Raw genomic sequence first — 23,445 nt, forward strand, 5'->3', positions numbered from 1 at the left:
TCCTCCATGAATAATGATAGTGTGGGGGCTGGGCTGATATGGCGGGTGTCGTTTTTCGTCGGATTTTTTAGGGATTCCTAAAGGTTACCCTCACATTCATAACAGCAGCATTGGATGTGCACACGCGAGCAAAGAGCCTATTGCATGGGGGGCCACTGCTTGGAGCCTATCCGTCTGACATTTTCTCTCAGTGCTGGTATTTGAACTAGCGTCTGGCACTGACAAATGCCACGGCTGTCGCATGCACCATTTTAATTACACCTGACCTGCTCTTTGGGGGGACTTCTGGGATGAACTTAATTAGTTAGGGTGGGGGTGACATAGCCAGCGCTCCAAACCCTCTCCATTGGTATTTTAATGGCCTCTCTCCACACTATGCGAATTAACAAATGAGAAGAGGACCAATTAGTGGCAGGTTGGGTTGGGTGTGTTTCCTCAGTAGTTGTGGGGATGCTAATGTTTCCTCTGTGTGTGTGAACTGAAACGCAATTCTTTGAGTGCCATGGAGATGGATCCTAGCCATGGGGGAATTTGTCTGACTTCACTGCAAATGCGTTGTGCTATCCACTTACTGAATCTAGATGAGCCTTTAGCATTCTGTTCATGTAGGCGTACAAAATGCAGCTTAGAAAGCAGGGTGGGGCCGTGATCTGTATAACTTTCTCTATGGCTGCAAGGGCCACTTCTTCAACGGCCAATAGAAACATGTGGGGTACAAGGTCTTGTAAAAATGTTTAACGGAAATTTTTCAATTAGGTATGAATCAGAGCAGCCCGCGACACAGTCAAGGTAAACATGTTCGACATTTCCAATTTCCACCTGTAAAGCATCCATTGCTTAAGATAAAACAGGAAGCGAAAAGTTTTCCCCAACCTACCTCACACGCCGGACCAGGACCATGAAGTTGATAAATTGGTTGGTCAATTCCAATGAACGGAAACTGGTTACAAGTGCAATGTGATTAAATTCCTCCCTCCTCTTCGATCCGGTTCACGGCCCAAACTATCACAAATACTCGTGGAGCAGGTTGGTGTTTTGAATATATCCAACGAGTCTGCATAGCCCTAGACTGAACTTCAGCCATATGGGAACTGAAACTTTATGCTATCACTGTCTTTTGTAAACAATTTGATTGATTGTTTTACAATGTTATGTTCATCATATTTCCTCTTCCTTCGGATTTTATTGAGAAACAAAACAATAAAAAACAATGCTTTTTGAATAGAAAAACATGGTCTCATGGGAGGTTTTATTTCAAAAAACAATAATTTATTATCATTTATTTTCATTGAGCACAATTATCACATGTTTTACCTGGCTACAAATGCGCCAACTACATATTACTCGAAATTAGACTATTGGACATTGACTTAAACAAATACAAGAGTCGGGGTTGAAATCGAAACAATTCTTTACAACATTCCAGTAAAATAATTAGGCCTTTTGGAAATGACATTGCTGTACATGTAACCAAACCGGAAATGTCTGTTGGTGAATTGCGAACTTTTTAAGACAAAATGGAAAGCATTGCTGTGCTCTGAGCTGAGTGGCTCAGTGGGATTCATCAAAACATGTTAAATGTTAACATAAATGATGGCGAACACTTTTCATTCAAAATGAATTCCATATCAGAGATTTACTTCTAAAAATCAAAATGATGTAAAAACAAACAAAAAAAACCGAGGAAAATAATGCTCCTATCATTGTGTTGAACTATGCATTTTTTTATGAAATGCTGCAACAGAAATCCGGTTTCCACTTCAAACGTTACATTAGTTCAGTTTCAACTGTTAAGGCTATGCTGAGTAAAGTTGTCAAATATGGAGAGTAAAAAAATATGTAAAAATACTGATATGTAAAAAGGTTATGAGAAGGTCCTTTGTTACGGAGTATAAAATATATTTAGATTAAATGCCATGAAACAAAAAGAGATTCATACCTGGGAAAAGTTGCAGTACTCTATTGTCAGAAATCCATGGAGTTCTGTGCCATCATGATATGTCTTTTGGACTTAGAGGTGAGATTTTTGTAACGCAGTCAATGCAGTTTAAGGTGTTAACATCCAAATAACGGTTCATGTTTAACTGTAGCAATCCTGGAGTGAGATTTTGCCTTACCCACAACCTGCTCCCTTAATGAACTGTATCTGGGTTCACTGTAAGTCGCTGTAGATAAAAGCAAAATAAGTAAGTAGTAAACCGACCTGGTCTTCCATTCACAGAGAGTTGATCAGCAGCAGAACCTGTGTCTTCGACAGTACTCAGAAGTCTTAGCGGTCATTTGGGGGTAAAACCATTTTGTCGCTTAAAAATCTGTAGAACTGAATCGTACAAGATAATCGTAAAAATGTATGAAGAGTATCGTTGTAAAGAGAGATAGCCACTTTTTTTCTTCATAGAAATGTCCCAACTACTTGAAAATATTTGGTGTCTTGTTTGTAAGAATTGTATGAAAAATTTTGAACAAGAACAGATACAGTACAGTGATACAGTTGGCAGTATTAAAGTGAAACACTCATATGAAAAACAAATGATGTTCTGTTTGATTCCTACCGTTTGCAGTTGGATCTTCCGTGGTAGTAGACTGATACTCTTTCAATATTTTCTGCTCAAACTCCTTGTGGCTCCTTCACTCCGGGATGTGGTTTACGGTGCATGAATACACTCGTTATTACCGTATTAGTATGGGGATCTAAATAGACATGTCACACCATGTAACAGTTGATCCAAAAGCCACTCATAAATAACAACCATGTGGTAAGTGTGGCATCTTTTAAATAAAATGGGAAAAGCAGAAGAATAACCATTGTACAAGTTCAACTAATGATATGGACTTTATATTTTCCTTCCTGATTACAGCACTGCAGTGATGCAATGTAAACCCTTTGACTGCCATCGAGTCAAATAAACAGAGTCGTCTATCGCAAGATCGAGTAAAACGCTCATATAGGGTCACAAGCAAACCGAAGGACACAATGATTGGCTGGTTTCGTTTGCACTTAAAGACATTTAAGGGACTGTTTGCGGATTTAAACGTAATAAATCAACCAATAGCCAAAAGGGTACCATACACAGAGTAAACCGAGAAAATTGATTACAGTACCATAATTTCATAGAAAAACGATTTCTGGAAGAGCAACATGAACAAAATACAGCAATGCCCGGAGAACCCAAAGAATATACCATGACACCATTGAGAATTTGCTTACAAAATGATCTATGGGTTACAAAGTGTGAAAAATATTCCTATGGTCCTCATAAAAACGCCACATTGAACGAGGCAAGTATAATCATACCGCATGGGGTAGACTGAGTGGATTTCTCTGTCGCGTACGTCTGTGTGTGTGTGTGTGTGTGCGTGCGTGTGTGTTTGTCTATCCTTTATACAGTGGTGACCGAGAGGAAGGCGTTGTGCACCTGGGCTCCCTCGGGCGCCTTGGTGCCGTGGATCATCAGCTCCTGTATGGTCATCCAGTTGTCCAGGATCTTCTTGTTGCGCTTCTTCATCATCTTCTTGTGGCTGAGCTCGATGATGCTCACCTCCTTGCTGCGTCCCTCCCCGCTGCTCTGAGGGTTCTCCTTCAGGCTCTCCAGGCGGCTCCTCTGCATGAACTCCCGCCGCCGCCGCTGCTCCTTGGCCCGCACCAGGTGCTGCTTGCGCTCCTCCTTGCTCCAGTACCTCCCCATCTTCATCTCGCTCATGGCGTCGTCGTCCGTGGTCATCCCGCCGCTGCGCTCCTCCTTGATCTTCAGCGCGCGCTCCCGCAGGATCTTGTCCCTCACGGGCCTCTTGGTGATGTAGCGCGTGCCGTCGCTGCGGATCTTCACCTTCCACTCCATCTGCGGCGCGTCGCTGGGCCGCTGGGGCTCCTTGCACACGCTGAGCAGGCTGAGCTGGCTCTGGGCGTACTCCACGGCCGAGCGCTGCTGGATGAGCTGCATGTAGCTCTGGTAGTGGCGCGCGTGCGCCGGGATCACCGCCGCCTGCCTCTGCTGCGAGCTGTGGGACGGCGAGAAGTACGGGATCTGCGAGCCGCTGGCCTTGGCCTGGCCCCCCCGCCTCTCGTCCTCCGCCTGGGTGGTGTGGTCCGACTCGGAGGGGTTGCTGTGGTCGGGGCTGCTGCTCTTGGCCGGCGGCCCCCCCGCCGCCCGGGGGTAGAAGGGCCCGGGGCTGGGGCTGGGCCCGGGGCTGGGGCTGAGGGAGCTGCCCGCCGCCAGGCTGCTGCTGCCGCGCAGGTTCCTCTGGTTGGTCAGGCTGACCATCCGCTGCAGCGAGTGCTCCGGGGAGCGGTCCATGGCCAGGGGCGTGCTCCTGGAGCTCTCCGCCGTGTTGTAGGCGCTGGAGCTGTCCTTGTCCGACTTCTCCAGCCGGCCGCCCGGCCCGCCCGCCACCTTGCCCTTGGTGTGGGCGTGGCCGCGGCGCAGGCTGTGCTCCTTGTTGTTGTTGTGGTGGTGGAGCGGGGAGCCGCCCTCGGACCGCGTGCCCCCCTGCGGGCCCTGCCGGAGCTTGTGCGCCTGCATGATGTTCTGGCACTCCAGCTCGATGCTGCGCAGCTCGTCGTTGAGCATGCGCAGCTCCCGCTGCACCCCACCCTGCTCCGCCAGGCTGACCTCGATGGTGCTGCGGCGGCTGTAGAACAGGTCGTACTCGCCGCTGTTGCGGATCTGGCACTTGAGCTCCAGCAGCTGCTGGAAGCGGTCTCCCTCCCGGTTGTCCTCCACCAGGGGCTCCCGCTGCTCCCCGTGGCCGTCGTCGTCGTCGGCGCCGCCGCGGTTGTCCCTCAGGCACTGGGAGAGCCGCCGCTGGATGTGAGCCAGCACGTCGTGCTCCGAGCTCTCGCCGGGGCTCCGCTTGAGGCGCGCCCCGCCCGCCTTGTCGCCGGGGAGGGCGGAGCAGCTGGCCAGGTTGTAGTCCGCTTCCTACACGGCCGCGGCAGCGCGGAGGGGACACAGATCACAGGGTTGGGGAAATGCTTCTACTGCAGGAAGTTTGAGGTCATTTGCATGTTTGGATTTTTTGAGGTCTGATTTTTGTTCCATAGTGAGGGATGGGGGTTTATGTAAAAATATTGATATTTAAAATGGTTATCAGAAGGTGTGCTACTGCAGAGTACGAGATATTTTTCGATTAAATGACAGGCCCGGGAAAGGCAGATGTACTAACTGAATCCATTTAAATATGGTTGTTATACCGATGTTTTTCAGTCAATTTGGTTGCATTCGAAAGTAAAAACTAGACTAAAATATAGATGATTATTCTACTTTGTTTAACAATGCTTGATTCTGATTGGCTGGGAGGAGGGCATTAACCCGGAAGGTTGCCCGCTGACTTGTCGGTTGCACTTGCTGCTGACCGAGCACAGCTACATCAAATAGTAGATCAATACGCCGAAAGTTTCAAACATGAGGTCCATTGTAAAAATAAACCTTTTTTAAAAAAGTTTCTAACATGTGTCGGAAATCCATAGAGAGGAGTAGGGAAGACATTTGAGGACTGGTTAAAAAGCGAGGAGGACGACGGAATGACAAAAGCAAAAGACAAGGCACAGGGTACCCGTTTCATTTCACTGTTTACCATTTCGTTTGATCGATCTTAATGAAAGGGGACTACTTTTTGAGGGAGATGAACTCAAACAGAGTATACATTTAATAAGCATGCAACACGAACAAGAAAAAGTAAAATTATTAAAGTATTTGATTTGTTTTATTATGTTGGCAAGCAAGAAGAAGAATAAACGGGATAATCACCTCAAGGCAGCGCAATAAATAGTTTGATATGCCCGGTTCATGGAAGGTAAGCCGTCCACGAGCCTGGCACATCAAACTGTTTATTGCCCTGCCTCTCGGTGATTATCCCTTACTTAGACTTGACTGAGGACTTGATCGTGCCATGTAGAATATTAGGTGATTCAGTTAATAACCTCGGAGTGTCTGCTTCTCAGACAGAGACGATACCAAATGCAATGCAATACGTGTTGGGCCTGGGCCCTTTTTTTCCCATGCAATTTAACTTGGTGCAATCCAGTATGATGCAAATCAATGCCCTGCAGAAAGTAAAATTTGTGAGACACTGGTTGCAAGAAAAACTAGTAGGTATAAATCCCAGAACGTGTCTCAAGAGAACGAGACAGAGACTGAGAGAGATATACAGAGAGAAAGAGGGAGAGAGAGAGAGGGCAAAATGTACTTTGCATTTAAATGGGCTTTTTTTCATATTTGATCACTGCGATAACATTGTATTTCGAATCCCATTTGTTCTAATGTATATGGTGGCACTTCATATTGGCCTTGAAGCGAAGTAATTCAAACTGTATAATTCCCAATTTCTCCACTTATTTAACCTGGTTTCTCGTTATTTTCTTACCATCAAAACCCAAACTATTTCAATACGCTGTTGTAGACATCATAGATCGGTGCGCCTGAGGTAAATCTGTTTTCGTGCTATTTCAACAACAGAAATAGACACACTGCACGCGGGCTCTGCTTTGACTTTGAGGAGAAGCCTCCTACCCCCAAGGGAACGGCCCGTACAGTAGACTGAGACAGAGGCAGGCACGCCTCTCGTGATTCAGGTTTAATTCTGTTTTTATCCTCGCCGAGGCTCAGCACCCCCATTCAAACCAGATAATACGCTGCACAGTTTTTTTTTTACGGCTCACATCAGCCACTCCCTCCTCCGGCGTCGGCCCGAGTGCTTTACAGTCGTGTCGGGACATCAACTCGACAGTTATTTACACTGGCACATCCACCCCAGGCGCACACACACGTTCACTTAAGAAGACGACAGCGTCGGTGATGCAAGGTAACAACCCTGAAAGGTAACAACCCGACAGAGGCATTTAGGGGTTTGGATGGCCTTGCTCAAGGGCACCTTGATGCTTTTGCACCGGCGGGGAAACATCGAAAAGAAGATCAAAACATAACAAAACACACAAAAAAAAATAACAAAAGTTTTGTTGCTGGAAAACTTTTGGTTTGTTTATTTATTTCGCGCGGTGCTTCTGAAGTGCGTGCTTCTGGTTTTCCAAATGAGGACACAGCACATCACACGCTGTTTGTGAGTTCTGCCCTATTCCGTATGCTCCTGCAGGGATCCGAGCGCTCCTGTGTACCGCTATGGGACAGAGCTCTGGGAACGTCAGGGGATATCGTCTCCCTCCCGCTCAAACTTTTCGTTTGAACACACATTTACATGGACTTTACATTATGGTAATTTCAACAACAAAAAACGAATTTGAATCACGATTAGCAATGTTTTGGATTTTCAATGGAACCGTGAATCTCGATGCATTAATATTTATACGGGGTTATGGAAAGAGTTTACTCCCCCGGTTTTGACAGCAGTCTGAATGAGATTGATTTAAGGGAAAGGAATGCTGTTCATCATCATTCAAATGAATGCAATGGATGATTACAAGCAACATATTTATTTGTTCACGTGGAGGAATCCGGTTGAATGTGTCAAAAAGTAAAGTTTGTGGGATTTGGATTGGGATGGGTAGGGGAAGGGGTGGCGGGGGGGGGGGGGGGGGGGGGGGGGGGTGTGTGTGCAGGACAGGGCAGTGGCCATGGTGTTCAACTCCCAGCCAAAAGGCACTGGGCTCAATCCCCCTGTGAACTTCACCTGGGCGATGCATCCAACATACCCAACTCCTCTAATAGCATCTAGCAAATAGTAAGTAGATCATGTGTAGATCATATAAAGGGGTTGTTTTCACACTATAAAATGTGAATAGTGTCTGAGACACCCGCTGGACTTTCTCCTCCACACCTGTCTGGGTCGGAGCAGAAGGTCAGACCAGTGACCCCTAAACTCTGCTTCCTTAACACCTTAGGACCTCTCTGACGACGGAGGAAGAGGCTCCACGCTGGTGGAGGACATCGTACAGTGTTGTAAAGTGGGGTGGAGAGACTGACCGGCTGGTTCACCTCCTGGAGGGCAGCAAGCTCCAGCTCCTCCCTCTGCTGCTCCTCCAACATCTCCATCTTCAGCTGCTCCAGGAACTCACTGTGTTCATCATCCAGCCAGGCCTCCTCCAGCTAGGGGGAGGGGGGGGGGGGAGAGAGAGAGAGAGAGAGAGAGAGAGAGAGAGAGAGAGAGAGAGAGAGAGAGAGAGAGAGAGAGAGAGAGAGAGAGACAGAGACAGAGAGAGAGAGAGAGAGAGAGAGAGAGAGGGGGGGGGGGAGAGAGATAAAGTAATTTGCCATTGCTGCACCAAACCTCTGGAACTCCCTCCCCCCAAACATCCCTAACTCAGACTCAATAAACTCATTCAAAAGCCAACTCAAAACTCACCTTCAAGAAAGCATAATGAACCCTAACCCAACCCATACCAAACCTGACTCTATTATGAACCTCATTTTGAACTTGTTTTGTATCTTGTTTTCCTTTTTTTCCTTTTCTTTATGTACTGTATATTCTATGTGATGTAAAGCATCTTCGAGTGACCTCCAAAAAAGCGCTATATAAATCCGATCAATTATTATTATCATTATTATTAAAGAGAGAGGGCAAGATTGGGCAGTTTTAATAACACTGGTATACAATACATTTTTAGGGGGGATAGTTTATCATGTAGCTCATCGACATGCCGATATACATAGGCTCCCGAGTCAGGTAGGAGAACTCAAGGAAAAGTAAAAATAAATGCAAATACAACTTTCTTTCTCCATCAGATACAAACTCGCTTTTGGATTCAGATGTTGTCCACGGTCGAACGAGTGGCTCTTTCCAATTCGACAAGGTTTCCATTCCATCTCTCATCATACGTAATCCCTCCATCCCCACGCCCTCAACGTCAGCCCTCACCCCGGTGGTGGGGAGAGGCCTATTAAACAAGGAGCAGCCCATTACTCTCCCCTCACTGGATGCTCTGCTCTCTGCCACAGACTCACTCTACATCAGCATGCCATTAGCTTTTACAGCCACGCCGTCGGAAGTCAATTACAGACGCCGCTACATAAAGACCGAGCCGGCCGAGGTGCCGCGGCGGCCTGTCACGAACACTCGTGGGGACGGGGGTGGAGGTAGTGGAGGAGGTGGAGGAGGTGGAGGTAGAGTGCATGTGGTGGAGGAGGAGGAGGAGGAGGGGGAGGGGGAGGAGGGGGGAGGGTCAGCCATCACAGTCCGCCTTTAATCACTCCCATTACATTCACACGGCACAGGGCATCCGAGCCTCAAGGATGTGGTTTTGCGTTTGAACCGGGCGCTCGCTTAAGACCCCTTGAGACCCCTCTGAGAGAGGAGAGTGAGAGAGTGAAACACATAAATATAAGAACATGACTGTACAGGTAAAGAAGGGGAATGTGTAAAGTGATTGAGGCTCACCTGCAGCTCGGGTCTGGCCACCAGCAGCAGGATGTTCCGACAGTCCTCGTTGGCCAGCACGGCCACCGCCTCCTCGCGGTTCTGCACGTCCTGCCCGTTTATCTTCAGCGGGGACGAAGGGGGGAAGGGGTTTAGCTGGCCGCCGCTGATGCAATTGGATAAATGGAGGCTCGCCCCCGACGTACACACACGGCCACACGCAGACGCGCACTCACACAGACGACACGCACTCACACACAGACTGACGTCCAACACACACACAAACTCGCCGAAGACACACATCTGGGCAAACGCACACACACGGACGCGCACACCCACACACACACACACACACACACACACACACACACACACACACACACGCCGGCACACACAAAAACGCTGACACACAAAAACACTGACACACAAACACACACTCCCAACCACACATTCACACACATGCACACAAACACCCACCCCCTCCCACACACACACAAACTCTCTCTCCCACGCATGGGGCTACAATAGGACTGACACTACACAATACAACTCTCCACGCCGTAACTCCCCGTGTGCTGTGGTGCTCTGTGTGTGTTTTATTCACGGCTTGCGCCAAGTGGAGGCAGATATGAGCGGGAGCGAGGCCAGGGGTTTGGGGGGGGGGGGGCACCGCCTAGTGTACATACATCTGGCCGCACAATTAACTGGCCACTGACAGGGGCGTCCATCTTCTGTTGGCCAGAGTAATGGGCCTGTCATTTGTGGATAATAGTGGCAGAGTAGAGGTCTGATACACAAACACATCCCTCCTCCTAGCTCCGGATCGGTCGAACACACACACACACAAACACACACACACAAACACACACACACACAAACACACACAAACACAGTTGCATGCACCGCTAAACAATTAGACCATGGCAGTGCATTATCTCTGGCCAAACAGAGCTCATGCACTCACACTCCCATCTAATAATTGTGTGCACGGAATACACACCTCTCCCAGGACTGTACACTACTGTCTGGCTCCTCCCCCATAATGCATTGTGCTGAGCTCATTAAAAACATGTTTACCGCCTGCCAGAGACAATAGTCTGCATCCCGCCCCCCCTCTTCCTTCACGCTAATTTCAACCTACCAAGGATGGTTGGTTCATAGCGCCCAGACTGGGTTCCCACCCCACCACCCACCACCATCGAAGCTGCTGTGGCTGAACTGGTGCCTCCTTCAAAGGGTGGATTGGTGGGGGTCGGTCAAGGGTGGCGGTGGCTGTGGGGGTGTTTGCTGGGCAGCCCTTTTAGGCTCCTGACCCACAGATATAGCCTGGGGGCCCAAAGCAAGACAGAGCCTCTGTACCTTCCCATGAGGGACAGCCAGCGAGCCTCAGCACAGAACCTCTCTTAGCCAGGGAAACAGCACCATTGGTGCTGAGTCGGTAACTAAAACAGCCGGGGGGGGGGGGTGGCTGTTCCGCCCCCCCAGTCTAAGAGACACACTGGGGGCAGGTTCCCCACTTTAATGTGCAGCCATTAAAAATGAATGGGATTCGGAATTAGGAGAGAATCTGTAACAAAGTAAAGAAAGGGTGTTTTGGACTGAATCCAATTAGATCCTGCCTGTGGAGTGAGACGCAAACTGTGTGTGCTTGCGAGAGCAAGAGAGAGAGCGAGGGCGAGAGCGAGAGCGAGAGCGAGAGAGAGAGAGAGAGAGAGAGATGGTGTGAGAGAGAGAGAGAGAGCGACAGAGAGATATGGGGAGAGAGAGAGATGGAGAGACGGAGAGAGAATGAATTGTACCTGTAATATGCGGTCCCCTTCACGGATCCGTCCGTCCCTGGCGGCGATGCTGTTGGGACCGATCTGTGTGTGAGGAGGAGAGGGCTCAGAATGCATCTGTGCTGGTTCCACTCGATACTTTCCTTTAGGTTTCCCCATCTTGTAATCCCTCATCGCACTAGTATTACAGACTTCTAGGAACATATTGGAGCCTTACAGCCAAGACGTTCAATGTTTTCCAGTACATTAGAAGCAGAGATAGTATCTACATGCTTAACTCAAGATGGCATTATACTAATGACAATATACAAGTATGGATAGATTCATATGACACAATTCATTTAACACATTCATGAATTAATTCTTACAGTTTTGCTTCAATGAGCAGATATTAGTAAGACATATGCTTAGCCTCCTCCCAATATCTCCAGTAAAGCATACAAAGTCATACCATCAAACAAAAGAAGATCAGACACTTTTTGCCCGACAACGCAACCCTCTGCAAAATAATGTTGGTGAAGGCATGGACAAGGTGCTCCGTCATCAGCCAATCAGAGTGCGTGTCCAGGCGTTTAACTCTGACCAATCAGTGGATATGTGTTGGACATGGGCTGCTCATTTAACAGGAATTAAAGTCACCAGACAGGACCGAGAAAAAACGTTGTTTCAGAGGAAAGTAAAAAAAAACAAGGCTTAACTTATGGTCCATGTTACCGCCTCAAACATCAGAACAGGATATTAGAAAACAACAAATTCAGATTATTTACGACCTTCAGATAATTATCCAGCCCCACTACTTAAGCAAGACCCCAGCACACAAGAAACCCCTCCTCTGACAGCCTGTACACGGTGACATTTGCATGGCTCATCTGAATTCCACTCGCTCCTCTCGGCCATAGTTTTTTCATGAAGCTAGCGTTGGAAGAAGCTGCAAGGAGCCACAGATCCTGCATGGCGCTCTGTATTCCTCTCAGGTCTGAGGAAGCAGACACCTTGCGGGAACAGGGCCGACTTCAAAGGAAGAAAAAGGGAGGAAATCGAAAGTTGACTATAATGGCAAATATTATCGCTGTCTATCCACTGGTGGGAGGAAAAGCGCAGGAAGAAATCTTGTCTCCTTTGCACGAACAGAAGGTCTCCCAGCGGCGGACAGACCTGTACACCGCAGCCATGTTGGGGAGCTCATGAACAAAGCGTGACCGGGACGAGGGCATTGCGTTTGTCTTCTCCGTCGAAGACGCTCCACAGAGACAGACAGGGACGTTGTAGACATTGTAATCATATGCATGTGGAGCAATGCTAAAATATTTAGCGATCCCTGGCACTATTGAAGAAGGGCTTCAATTTGGGAATTAAAATTCTCGGCAGAGGAATCCAGAGATGCTCGTGTGAATCACCGAAAACCATTCAAGCCAAAAAATGTTAAGTACCGCCACAGCAGAATATTAAATGTCACAATTGATTTAGAACGTCCATTCCGGCTCCCGGAATGGTCGCAGCATTTTTACCAAACCGCTGTAATATAGTTATAATGTATTCTGGCTCTGCAAGTATGCTATAAGATGTAAATGAGGTACTTCAAGTTCCATACGTGATCAGAGTACGCCTGACACTTGTTTATCCCGAAGAGCATTATGAATTACTTTATTCAATCGCTGGTCGACATCTCTTCATGATGTTTGAGAAGGAAAAAATTGAATATTCACAGAGAATTCAAGGAGTCAAAATCTTCTGCACTCCCTCTGGAATTAACAATACAGGATTTGAACGTGTGAACAGACTAAATATTGGATGTTTCAAACAAAAATAAAATTAGTCCTTATCCAAATCCTCAGGGGACAACTTACTGACTGAGGGTCATAAATTGAACACATTTATATAGAGCTTTTCTAACCTGGGCCACTTCATATTTAATTTAATTGGTGGCACACAGTAACCCATTCACACATCGGCGGCAGAGCCAACCATGCAAGGGAACAGCAAGCGCCTCGGGAGCAGTAAGGGTGAGGTGTCTTGCTCAGGAACACCTCTGGACACTTTGCTAGGAGGAGGCAGGGATTGAACCAGAAACCTTCTGATTCCCAGATGACCGGCTCCAACACCTGAGCTGCTGCTGCTCAGACCGTTTCACATCTCACTAAAGGTCTGGGTCTAGCCTGACATCACCAGATCACTTCGCAACTGCCTATCAGTCTGGAAGCTCTCAGTTCATTTTCAATTTTCCAAGAGGCGAAACCAACCGCCGCCGACCAAAATGCCTCAGGAAGCAATTGGACAGACATACAACCAGGAAGAGCAACGAAACGTGTGACACATCAGCAGCAGCCATCTTGGTTGTTTATAAAAAGTAGCACTTAATTAAACGGTGAAATCTGTCTGAACTGATTGGGTTCAGAAAGACACGAACCAGTCGCAAATGCCTCTGGTACCCAGGCTAGGTCGGGTGGGCTAGTATCTTTAAAACAATGAATATAAACAGTTTTCTTACGTCGGAACCACTGAGAGACAGGTATAGGGACTCACCTCGCTGACGTAGATGGCCACATCTTCCTCCTCGTCAGTCCTGTAGCACAGAGTCAAGCCCAGCTTCTCCTGGCTGTTCAGTCGGCACAGCTCCACCTCCTGTAGAGACAGTGACATCAAGGTGAGGAAGGACGATCAATGGACGAGGACTGAAATCATCATTATTATCATTATTAGCAGTAGTATTAGTAGTTGTGTAACGGGAATGATGGTGGTTGTGGTAGTACTAGTGTTGATGGATGGAGTAGGGGTTGTGGTAGTAATGGTGGTAATGGTAATGGTAGTAGTAGATACTACTATACAATGCTTGTTGTCGTTTACAATGTTTCAATTTATTCATTCAAGTTCTAACAGAGGCCATATTCAGACTAAAGGCAACACGATATACAACTCAACAATGAATTCATTTTCACGCTTTGTTCCAAATTCAAGCAGGTCAGGATAGGTCAGGAACAGATCCCTGTTTTGATCAATAATGTTGACCTTATTGCCAACACGTGTCAACGCGTTGTGTTCCCATTCTGCTGTTCACCTCGATTAAATTACAAAACCCCAGATGGAGGTTTTGTTTTCTAGACGCTGACATGAAGCTGTAAACAACGATTACATCTAGTTCTGTTTGAGGTAACATCAAATAAAAATAATAAAAAAATAGTTTCAAAATGTTAAATATCAAACAAATATCAAATTTTCTTTTGAGGTTGCTTATTTACTTCCTCCGAGGTCCCTCCTGAGCGGGCTAGGGCTCCAGAGGTTTTCCAGGCATGTGATGATGGAAAGTATTCTTGGCTTCAACAGCCCCGCGTTGCCTTCATAAATGTCAGAGAGGACCTGAAGTGGTTTACCTGGTGAGTGGTTGCCAGGTTGGGGAACATTAGACTGAAGTTCACAGGAAATGATGCTTACTGCAGCTAATAAACATATTCTGCCGCAGCCCCACTCATCCGTTCCTTGTCTACGCGGTTGATGGAAGGCGGCTGCCTTGACAAATATAGGGGGAGGGATCACGCTTCCATTTCCAACCAATGAGAATAGTGCAGAGAAGCCGGCCTATTTCCATCAAAGAATGACTTGGATCTCTCGTTTAAAAACACAGCTTTTTAAACTAAGATCTGAGATAGCAACCGCCGCTAGAATGGACTCCTGTGAATCTACGCTACATCATGTCAACCGTTAAATATTGTATGTGAACACATTTGGAGCAAAACTCAGTGTGTACACTAGTTTTGTTTTGACATGTAAAGGCAAACCCCCTGTTTGAGATAGTCCCTGCTCAGTATGACATTGTTAAAAATGCATGCAGCGACTTCAAGTAGACACTTTGTTTTTTCATTTTGGGGGGCGGGGCGTTGATGCTTTTCAGGCTTTCTGTCTACAGGGAGGTGAGGGGGGAGTTGTAGCCTGTTGAATGTTTGATTGACCTACCAGGTAACCCAAAAATGAATATAACCGTTATTGCAATGGCATGCATTTAATCCATTGAGGGCAATTTGAGTCCATTTAGACATCTTACGATTTAAGTGCATTTATGTCAGCCTCAACCCTTAGCACTGCTAACCACACAACATTTGCAACCAGAATAAGCTGCTTAAGGGTTTGGATTTCCATTAACCCATGAACATTATGAGGCTAATAATATAATAATAATAATAATAAAAATTGCCCAGTATAGTACTCCCTGAGGACGGAGGTGCACCACAACAACCCACCAACACAAGGCTCCATCCACGCTGTGCATCGGTTACACTGACCCAAGGAAGCCAAGGAGCATGTGGGGAGGAATCAAGTGTGAAATGGTCTCTCACTGCACGGTATTACACACGCACACGCACACACACACACACACACACACACACACGGGGGGGGGGGGGGGGGGGGATTTGGTCTAGCGGATGCCGGGTGTTGGAAGGAAGGCAGGGGAGAGAACATGATTGTGGCGAGGAGGAATGGTTGTGGTGGTGGAGGGGGGGGGGGGGGGCCTGGTGGTCACACAGCTAGGAGAGGAAACAGAGAGATGTGTTTCCCGGTGACATCTGCTGGCTGTACCGCCTCCACGCCAGTCGGGTAAGAGGCGGCCCTTCAAGCTCGGCCAGGGAAGTCCGGCCGAGAGGAAGAAGAAGAGGGTAGGGGGGGCGGTGGGGATGGAACACCATACCACCACCTGTGGTATGGTGTTCCATGTACTGCATGTGGTTCTCTCTCTCTCTCTCTCTCTCTCTCTCTCTCTCTCTCTCCCTCCCTCCCGCTATCTTTCTCCTGCCTCGTTTTAAAACCGAGACACACACGGTCACATGGGAACACACACAGACGCACACACACACACACACAGGCACATGCACGCACACACACAAACAGTTGCACACACACAATCACACACACACACACACACACACACACACACACACACACACACAAACTTGCTCAACTGCACCCACTTTATCACATGGATGGGAATTACATTTGAATTACACACACTATTACATACATGATTACATTCACAAGAGAGAAATAGAGAGGTAGGGGATAGAGAGAGAGAGGTATACAGAGAGGCAGTGAGAGAGACAGAGAGACAGAGCCAGAGAGAGAGAGAGAGAGAACCCCCCATAGGGAGGGAGGGAGAGAGAGACGGAGAGACAGTGACAGAAACAGAGAGACAGAGGGAGTTAAACTCCATCACCATTTTTTTCTTCCCAAAAGCCAGCACCTCAAAGAAAGCTTTGGTCCTTAATTGACTGTCTCTGATGTGATGGCGGCTCTAAATCCCAGCTGATATGAAAGGAAATGACGGCAGAGAACCGAAACGGCATGGATTTAAGACAAAGTGTACGGAAATATCAGTCCTGAGCCATATTAAAACTGCTCCTAATGAGCTATCATAGGCGTGTCTGGCAGATATGTGAAACTAGCCCTGGCTCCTGATGCAACGCGGGTGTGAATGCTGGTAATAGAGGAATATTGTGACAGAACACACCTTGCAAGCAGGGATAATGCCATAAAAGATAACGATGTGTCTGTAAGATTTGATGGTGGGGGGTGGGGGGACTACTACGTATACATCTGGAGGGAATCCATCAAAAAATAACCCCCCATAAATTAATATATAAGGCCGGATGGCTCGACTGAGGCGGGAGTTGATACTGACTCATCATCATCATCGTCATCATCATCATCATTATCGTCATCATCATAAACCTCGTCCTCATCATCCTGTTGACTGAAGGAAACCAGACGTTACTTTTGACTATTTTATACCCAGATTTGATGCTGTTGACCTGTGGCTAAATAATCAGAGAGCTAGAATTAGTGTGTACGTGTATGTGTGTGTGTGTGTGTGTGTGTGTGTGTGTGTGTGTGTGTGTGTGTGTGTGTGTGTGTGTGTATGTGTTAGTGTGTATGTTTATGTGTGTGTGTGTGCGTGCGCGTCGGTGCGTCAGAGAAATTTGCGCTTTCGCACGTGGGTACAACGTATCTTCACGAGAGCATAAGGCATTCCAGCATGCCCAAAGAACTACCGTGATCTGCATCATTGAAATACCACCACAGACACACTCCTAAGCCATGCACATACATAACCTGCAGGTGCTTACATATACTGAATCATTCTTACGTCTGTGCACAGCACACCGGCACTCGCACGTGCACGTTCACACACGTTTGCACGCGCACACACAAACACCCACACACACACACGCAGACACCTCACTCTGCCTTTCTTTTGCTTCCTTTTTCTGGCGAGCTTTCAGGCAGAGGATTGTGCCTGGTTTGGTGTGTGTGTGTGTGTCTGTACGTGCGTGTGAGTGTGTGTGTGTATGTGTGTGTGTGTGTGTGTGTGTGTGTGTGTGTGTGTGTGTGTGTGTGTGTGTGTGTGTGTGTGTGTGTGTGTGTGTGTGTGTGTGTGTGTGTGAGACAGGCAGCGACAGTCAGTTGATGACTCGTCCTGCGTGACTAGGGAGAGATTGCTGTCCACAGCCAAAGTGTGTCGGATGCTCTCATTTTATTCCAGCCTTTGATTACCAGGAATTGAGAAAAAGCCGTCACAGCATGGCTGCAGCTTGCATCATGGGAAAGTGCATGAGAGCGGAGTGCTGAATCTACCCATAATCTATCCGTCAATCTATCTTTATCCCCTCACTCTTGCTCTCTATCTGTGCATTCTTCTACCTTCATCCATTCAACCTCCTTATCTATCTAACCCTATATTTAACCATTTGTTTTTTCCAACCAAGCATCAATTAATTAATTAATTCAACCTATCTATCTATCTAACCCCTATATCTATCCAACCACAACCAACCAACAATTCCTTAATTCCTTAATTTGTTCAATAATTCATCCATCCACCGATCTACATAGCTACCTATCTATCTATCTATCTATCTATCTATCTATCTATCTATCTATCTATCTATCTATCTATCTATCTATCTATTAAACAGTAAATATATATATATATATCAGTGGCGGCTGGTGGTTTTTAAAGTGAGGGAGGAAGGACTGCGCGCTTGGTTGCCATTGGCCTGCTTGCACTGTTGGTGTATGGTGGCATAAGAATGTGAGACTCAAGTTGTTTCAGGGTGTTTTGGCGAACTACAAAATAGCAGGGAGGGAGTTATGTGAACAAAATGTATACAAAGCCACCAGTGGCATCACTGTAATTTGAGAAGGAAAGGATGCAAAGCATATTAGCCAAATCAGGCCTACTATTGATTTGTAAAAGTAAATAAAAAAATCTGGGCCTATTATTGGGCCTATTTTTGCCCTCACTGACTGAAGTTATTTAGCTATGTTTATTTTCAGTTACAATTGCTTGTAATGCTACCAGTAAGTCATGCGTACCTAGCAAACCATGTAGCACTCACAACACTGACGTTGCCATTACTTCTGATGACCTTGATTTTGGGAAATGGTCTACCTCTTTCTGAATGAATGGAATGGTTTTTGTAATAAGACGTTAACAATGTCCTCCGTTTCCAATGTTTCCATTGTGCATTTAGGATCTCGCTATCGCAGATTTCACTTCTGCGTCTCTCAGACTGTGCACCGCGGCAATGCAGACCGGGTTTGTTATCGACAGCGTTGCGAGATTGGGCAGATTTCCCGCCCAATGATAATTTTCCAGCCTAACATGGTTAAAAGTAGCCCAATTGGGTGGGAAATCGGACCAAACTGGCAACGCTGCTCAACATCCAGGTATCCTGCTTATTGGTTCATAGCGCAGACGGATAGATTTTTGCGCGAATCAGACCCCTTAAGGTCCCACCCACTCAGAGGAGGATTTTCCTCCTCTCTCCCATTGAAACCCATGTTATCCACCGGCCGCCAGTACTTTCGGGAAAATGAATGGGAGTGGACGGCGGTGGAGGGAGGACGTTCCTCCCTGAAGTAATTGTCAATAGGCGATAGGGGGTGCTAATGTCCCTTTACCCAGGGAAACGAACATTATATATTCAAAGGCAATAAAGCAGTCATATTTAAGGGCATTAATTCATTACAATAGTCGGGGCAATCTACATTTTTTATTCTCAACAATGTTAGGGAGGATCTTCCTCCCTCTCCTCAATGGAGAAGCCTCCACTGATATATATACATATATATATATATACATATATATATATATATATATATATATATATATATATATACATCCCACTATACATCTACTTTATATCTGTATCTTACTATCTATCTATCCATCCTTCCAACCATCTATAACTCTATCTATCCGTTGAACCATCTACATATCCATCAATGATCGCCCATCCTTGATAACCAAGTTCTGGCCCAAAGTTCAGATACATGTCTTGAAGAAGCAGTATGCCTCTGCATACTCATTAAATGCAGAAGAGCTGACTTCAATTGAGATCACACGACTTATCTGTATCGGTTGCTTTAGTCTCGTCTTTTCAGTCCTCCATAAATCCAGGGTGTCTCTGAACGGCTTGTCCACAGAACCGAGCCGACACAGCCAACGCACACATCATTATAGGGAATACTTTATTCCTGGATCTATTGTGAGTGAAAGCTCTCTTTATAGGTGCCTGAACCCTACTTTATGGACTAATTGCAGATGCTCAAATGTGCTGACAAGACGGGGCTGGTGTTAACTGCGCTGCTGCTCGCTAGCCACACACTGAGTTTATGTGGGCATAGTAACAAGATCAGAAATGTGGATGACGATACTTGATGAGGCTTGGTTTCCAGTTCAACGGGCGCCGTGTTTAAATTTAGTTATCCCACTGCATGTTCCGCTCACATGTTTTCAGAGTGTACTCTTGAGTATTATTGATGTTTGGTGGGCGGTGTAAAGGGCAAAAGGGTTGTTACATTTGTATTCTTCATCTGCAACTACAACAGCAATAAACATTTAGTTTTTTTTTTAAATAACTGAAACCTTCCCTTCGCCTCCTTATCCACAACTAGAAGATCTCATTGCAGTTCTATCGCTCTCTACCTCTATAAGCGTCAGTAGTTTAACTCCCACGGATACAACCAAAACTCTTCAGCGTTGGAATACTTCAACACATCATCCAGTAGCTGTGTGATCAAGCTAATACTTCTCCAGAGTGACGCGACCGCGGGCTCTCCTCCCACTAAGGTTATCCAAAGTAATATCCCACCAGCGCGCCATCACAAGCTCCCTTTTCCTCGCCCACATCTTTCTCCGATCCCACTCCCTCTGACACGCGATAAGAAGCAACACGTTCGGTGGAATCCACCCCACTGAGCGTGAAGTAGGAAGGGGTGGCGGGCACCAAGGCATGTGCGCAGCAAATAATAAGACGTGTTCATAGATACGAGCCATAAAAAGAGAGGGAGATTGAACGAGAGAGAGAGAGAGAGAGAGAGAGAGAGAGAGAGAGAGAGAGAGAGAGAGAGAGAGAGAGGGAGACACCGAGGGAGGAAGAGAGAGAGGGTTCATATATTACATCGGAGGCACCTTGAGACAGGGGTCCCAATGTGCGAAACAAGGATCCTCAAATCTCTTTAGGTTGAGAAGACTGGGGCTCAGGCCTAGTGGGTGGAAACATGGAGACCAAATTGAAAACCAATGGGAGGAGGGATCATGGTAGACCAGAGGAACAGCCCGCTGCCTTCTGCTCCTCGGCCATGCGGAAACACAACACATCAGAGCAGAAGTCCACAGGAGACAGCAGGACAGTCGACATCTAGTCTGACTATCCCTCTCTCTCTTCCTGTCACCGCTGAACCACACGGTGTTGGTGGTAATTTGTGTACGATTCATTGGCGGGACGTGTGTGTGCCTGTGTGTATTTGTTTTTTTCCTTTGCATGCGTGTGTGTGCGTGTTTGTGTGTGTGTGTGTGTGCACGGACACATACATGAGTAATCAACAGGGTAACATGATCTATCAAACTCTTCCCGAATAACATCCCCCCCACTCCCACCTCCACCCCTGTTATTCCAGGTGTCAGAGCAGACACACAGAAATCACCAAAATGTGGTTGTTCCTCTTACAGGCCATGCGCACAAATATTCACAAACACACACACACCACCCACACACACGCCTCTTTTTTTCTGCAGCAGTATTGGCTGCCTGGTTTTTGTCCCTTTCTGCCTGCTGTGATTGCACCTCAGTGGATGTCAATTCCAAGTGACAAAATCCTACTGCCGGTGTTATCTTGGCAGGCATCCAAGTCTTCAGGATATTACTCAGTGACGGAGGAGGTGGGGGATGTAGCTTCGCACCCATCACATCACGTAGCACGCTGGGGATCGCTTGCTATTGATTGGCATATATTGGGGATTGTGTGAGCGTGATTGTGTCTGTGTGTGTGTTTCTGTGTTCCCAGGTCGGTTCACACAATCGCAGTTTCCACAGGAAGTACTCATGTTATTCCAGTTGGATTCCAATTACAACACTGTACGGCTGCGCATTATGGATCCAATCGCAGGCAGAGTATTTACTCAGTGGGTGAATCCAGGATTAAAACAAAACAAACAATACTAGAAAAACGACTTATCCAAGAACACTGCCCAACCAGCCAGAGCTCAACTCCATTAGTCACAACCAAAGAATGAGGAACTATGCTCCTTAACACCAGTGGGGTTTTATCATGGTGACAAAGGAAAGGACTAATCACGTTAGCACACGGCTCAGTTGGATCGGCCAGTGAGAGCTGTGGTGAAGACAGATAGGAATGGTTCAGGTTAGGGCTGCTCGATTATGGGAAAAATCATAATCACGATTATTTTGGTCAATATTGAAATCACGATTATTCAAACGATTATCTTTGAGTCTGAAAACGTGTTGTATTCATTCACCATGTCTCTCCCAAAAAAAACGTTGTAACTGAGAACTTTGAAATTACGCCTTAAAAAAATACACAAAATGGTCAAAAAGAGAATGTTCCAATCTAAAAAAATATACAGATATGTGTCCAGCTGTTCTACCCTTTCTATAAATCATTAAAAAAAAAAATAATAATAATAATAATAATTAACAAAAAATCGGATAACTCGATTATGTTAATTTTCTGATCGTTTGACGCTAAAATCGTAATCGCGATCAAAATTCGATTAATCGCCCAGCCCTAGTTCAGGTTCTTTGTTATCCGGCGCAATGCTGCCAGTGGTTCCTAACACAGTGTGAATGAGAACGTATGAGAGTTATGATGGGAACGGGTGTGATGATAGCTATCATTATAGCTTATATGCAGTTGTATAACACCCCCCCCATAGCTTCCCCCATCAGATTTGTTCAAGCAGCCCCCTGCTGTCATGCGATGTGTGCAGGCTCATGCGGGTGTGTGTGAAAGGTGAACGTAGGTATTTCTGTACCCACGTCTCACTCTGAACCTGTACTTTTACAATTGCATGACCTCGTGTGGCAGGAGTTTAGAATGTAGTGTTTGTCTGAGGTAAAACGGGGTGTCAATGGACCCCAATAGGAGAGGGTCAGCGTGAAGCACGAAGCATGGTAGGGTAAGCATCAGTGCAAGGGATAGCTTTTTGGGGGTTAGAATTGCGGCGGGGGATAGAGCTTGGCCGTGGTTTTGGTTTACCTCGTACTCAAACTCCTCGGTCCTCTCTCCGTCGGCTGGGAGTGGGGAGAGGTAGTCCGGGCCTTCATAGAATTCTTGGTCCATCGTGTGGAGCGAATGACAGCTGACAGGGGAAAGAGGACACGAGAGAGGGAGAGAGAGGGGGATGAAGAGAGAGCGAGAAATGGCGACAGAGAGTGAGGGAGAACGTTTTAAAAACAAAACACATTTTTTGTGAAAACTCAACTTTCCTATTTGTAAGCTGCTCAAACGTTATTCCTGTTAATCTAGTCCAATTGAAAAAGAGGTTTCCATCTTTGCTTCAACAAAATTCATCATAATAGTATCATCGTTTGTTGACTGTGTCCAGGTTGTCCATCCTTACATAGTATTTATGTTGCATTTTTAAATCCCCCCCCAAAAAATAGCATAACTTTCACTTCCTTCCAACAGTTTGAAAGAGAGAGAGAGAGCGAGAGAGAGAGAGAGAGAGAGAAAGATGGTTTAGGATATAGAAACGGAGACAGAGCTCTGCCAATCTTTCTCACATGATGAGTACCTTGAAATGTCAGTATTTCGCTCGCCTTTGTCCTCGGCGTATTCCGAAGCATAAAGCATTTTGTCAGGTTATTTGTGATTTCAATGGCTGTGCAGTGTGTGTGTGTGTGTGATAAAAGCAGGCTCCTTTGTGAATCACTGTACTGTATATATCCTCTTCAGTTGCTCCCGTCCTATTGACAGACCGTCGCATACACCCCCCCACCCACCCACACACACACACACACACACACATTTCGTGGAGTAAATCTATTATTTTACACTCACTCACAAGACA

At 46.5% G+C, this 23,445-nt stretch overlaps 1 protein-coding gene across 1 annotated transcript in view; it reads right to left on the reverse strand.

Annotated features, from left to right (window-relative positions):
- Window positions 1–1,247: 1,247 nt before the first annotated feature.
- Window positions 1,248–23,445, reverse strand: part of pdzrn4 (PDZ domain containing ring finger 4) — a 53,464-nt gene continuing 31,266 nt past the window's right edge. The window contains exons 3-8 of the mRNA XM_030367138.1: window positions 22,632–22,734; window positions 13,608–13,706; window positions 11,106–11,168; window positions 9,328–9,429; window positions 7,917–8,039; window positions 1,248–4,919 (exon numbers count right to left, since the gene is read on the reverse strand). Of these exons, the coding sequence (XP_030222998.1) occupies window positions 3,381–4,919; window positions 7,917–8,039; window positions 9,328–9,429; window positions 11,106–11,168; window positions 13,608–13,706; window positions 22,632–22,734 (2,029 nt within the window). The 3' untranslated portion in view covers window positions 1,248–3,380. The remainder of the gene's footprint in view (window positions 4,920–7,916; window positions 8,040–9,327; window positions 9,430–11,105; window positions 11,169–13,607; window positions 13,707–22,631; window positions 22,735–23,445) is intronic.

This window comes from Gadus morhua, chromosome 9 (assembly GCF_902167405.1).
Source record: "Gadus morhua chromosome 9, gadMor3.0, whole genome shotgun sequence".
NCBI lineage: Eukaryota > Metazoa > Chordata > Actinopteri > Gadiformes > Gadidae > Gadus > Gadus morhua.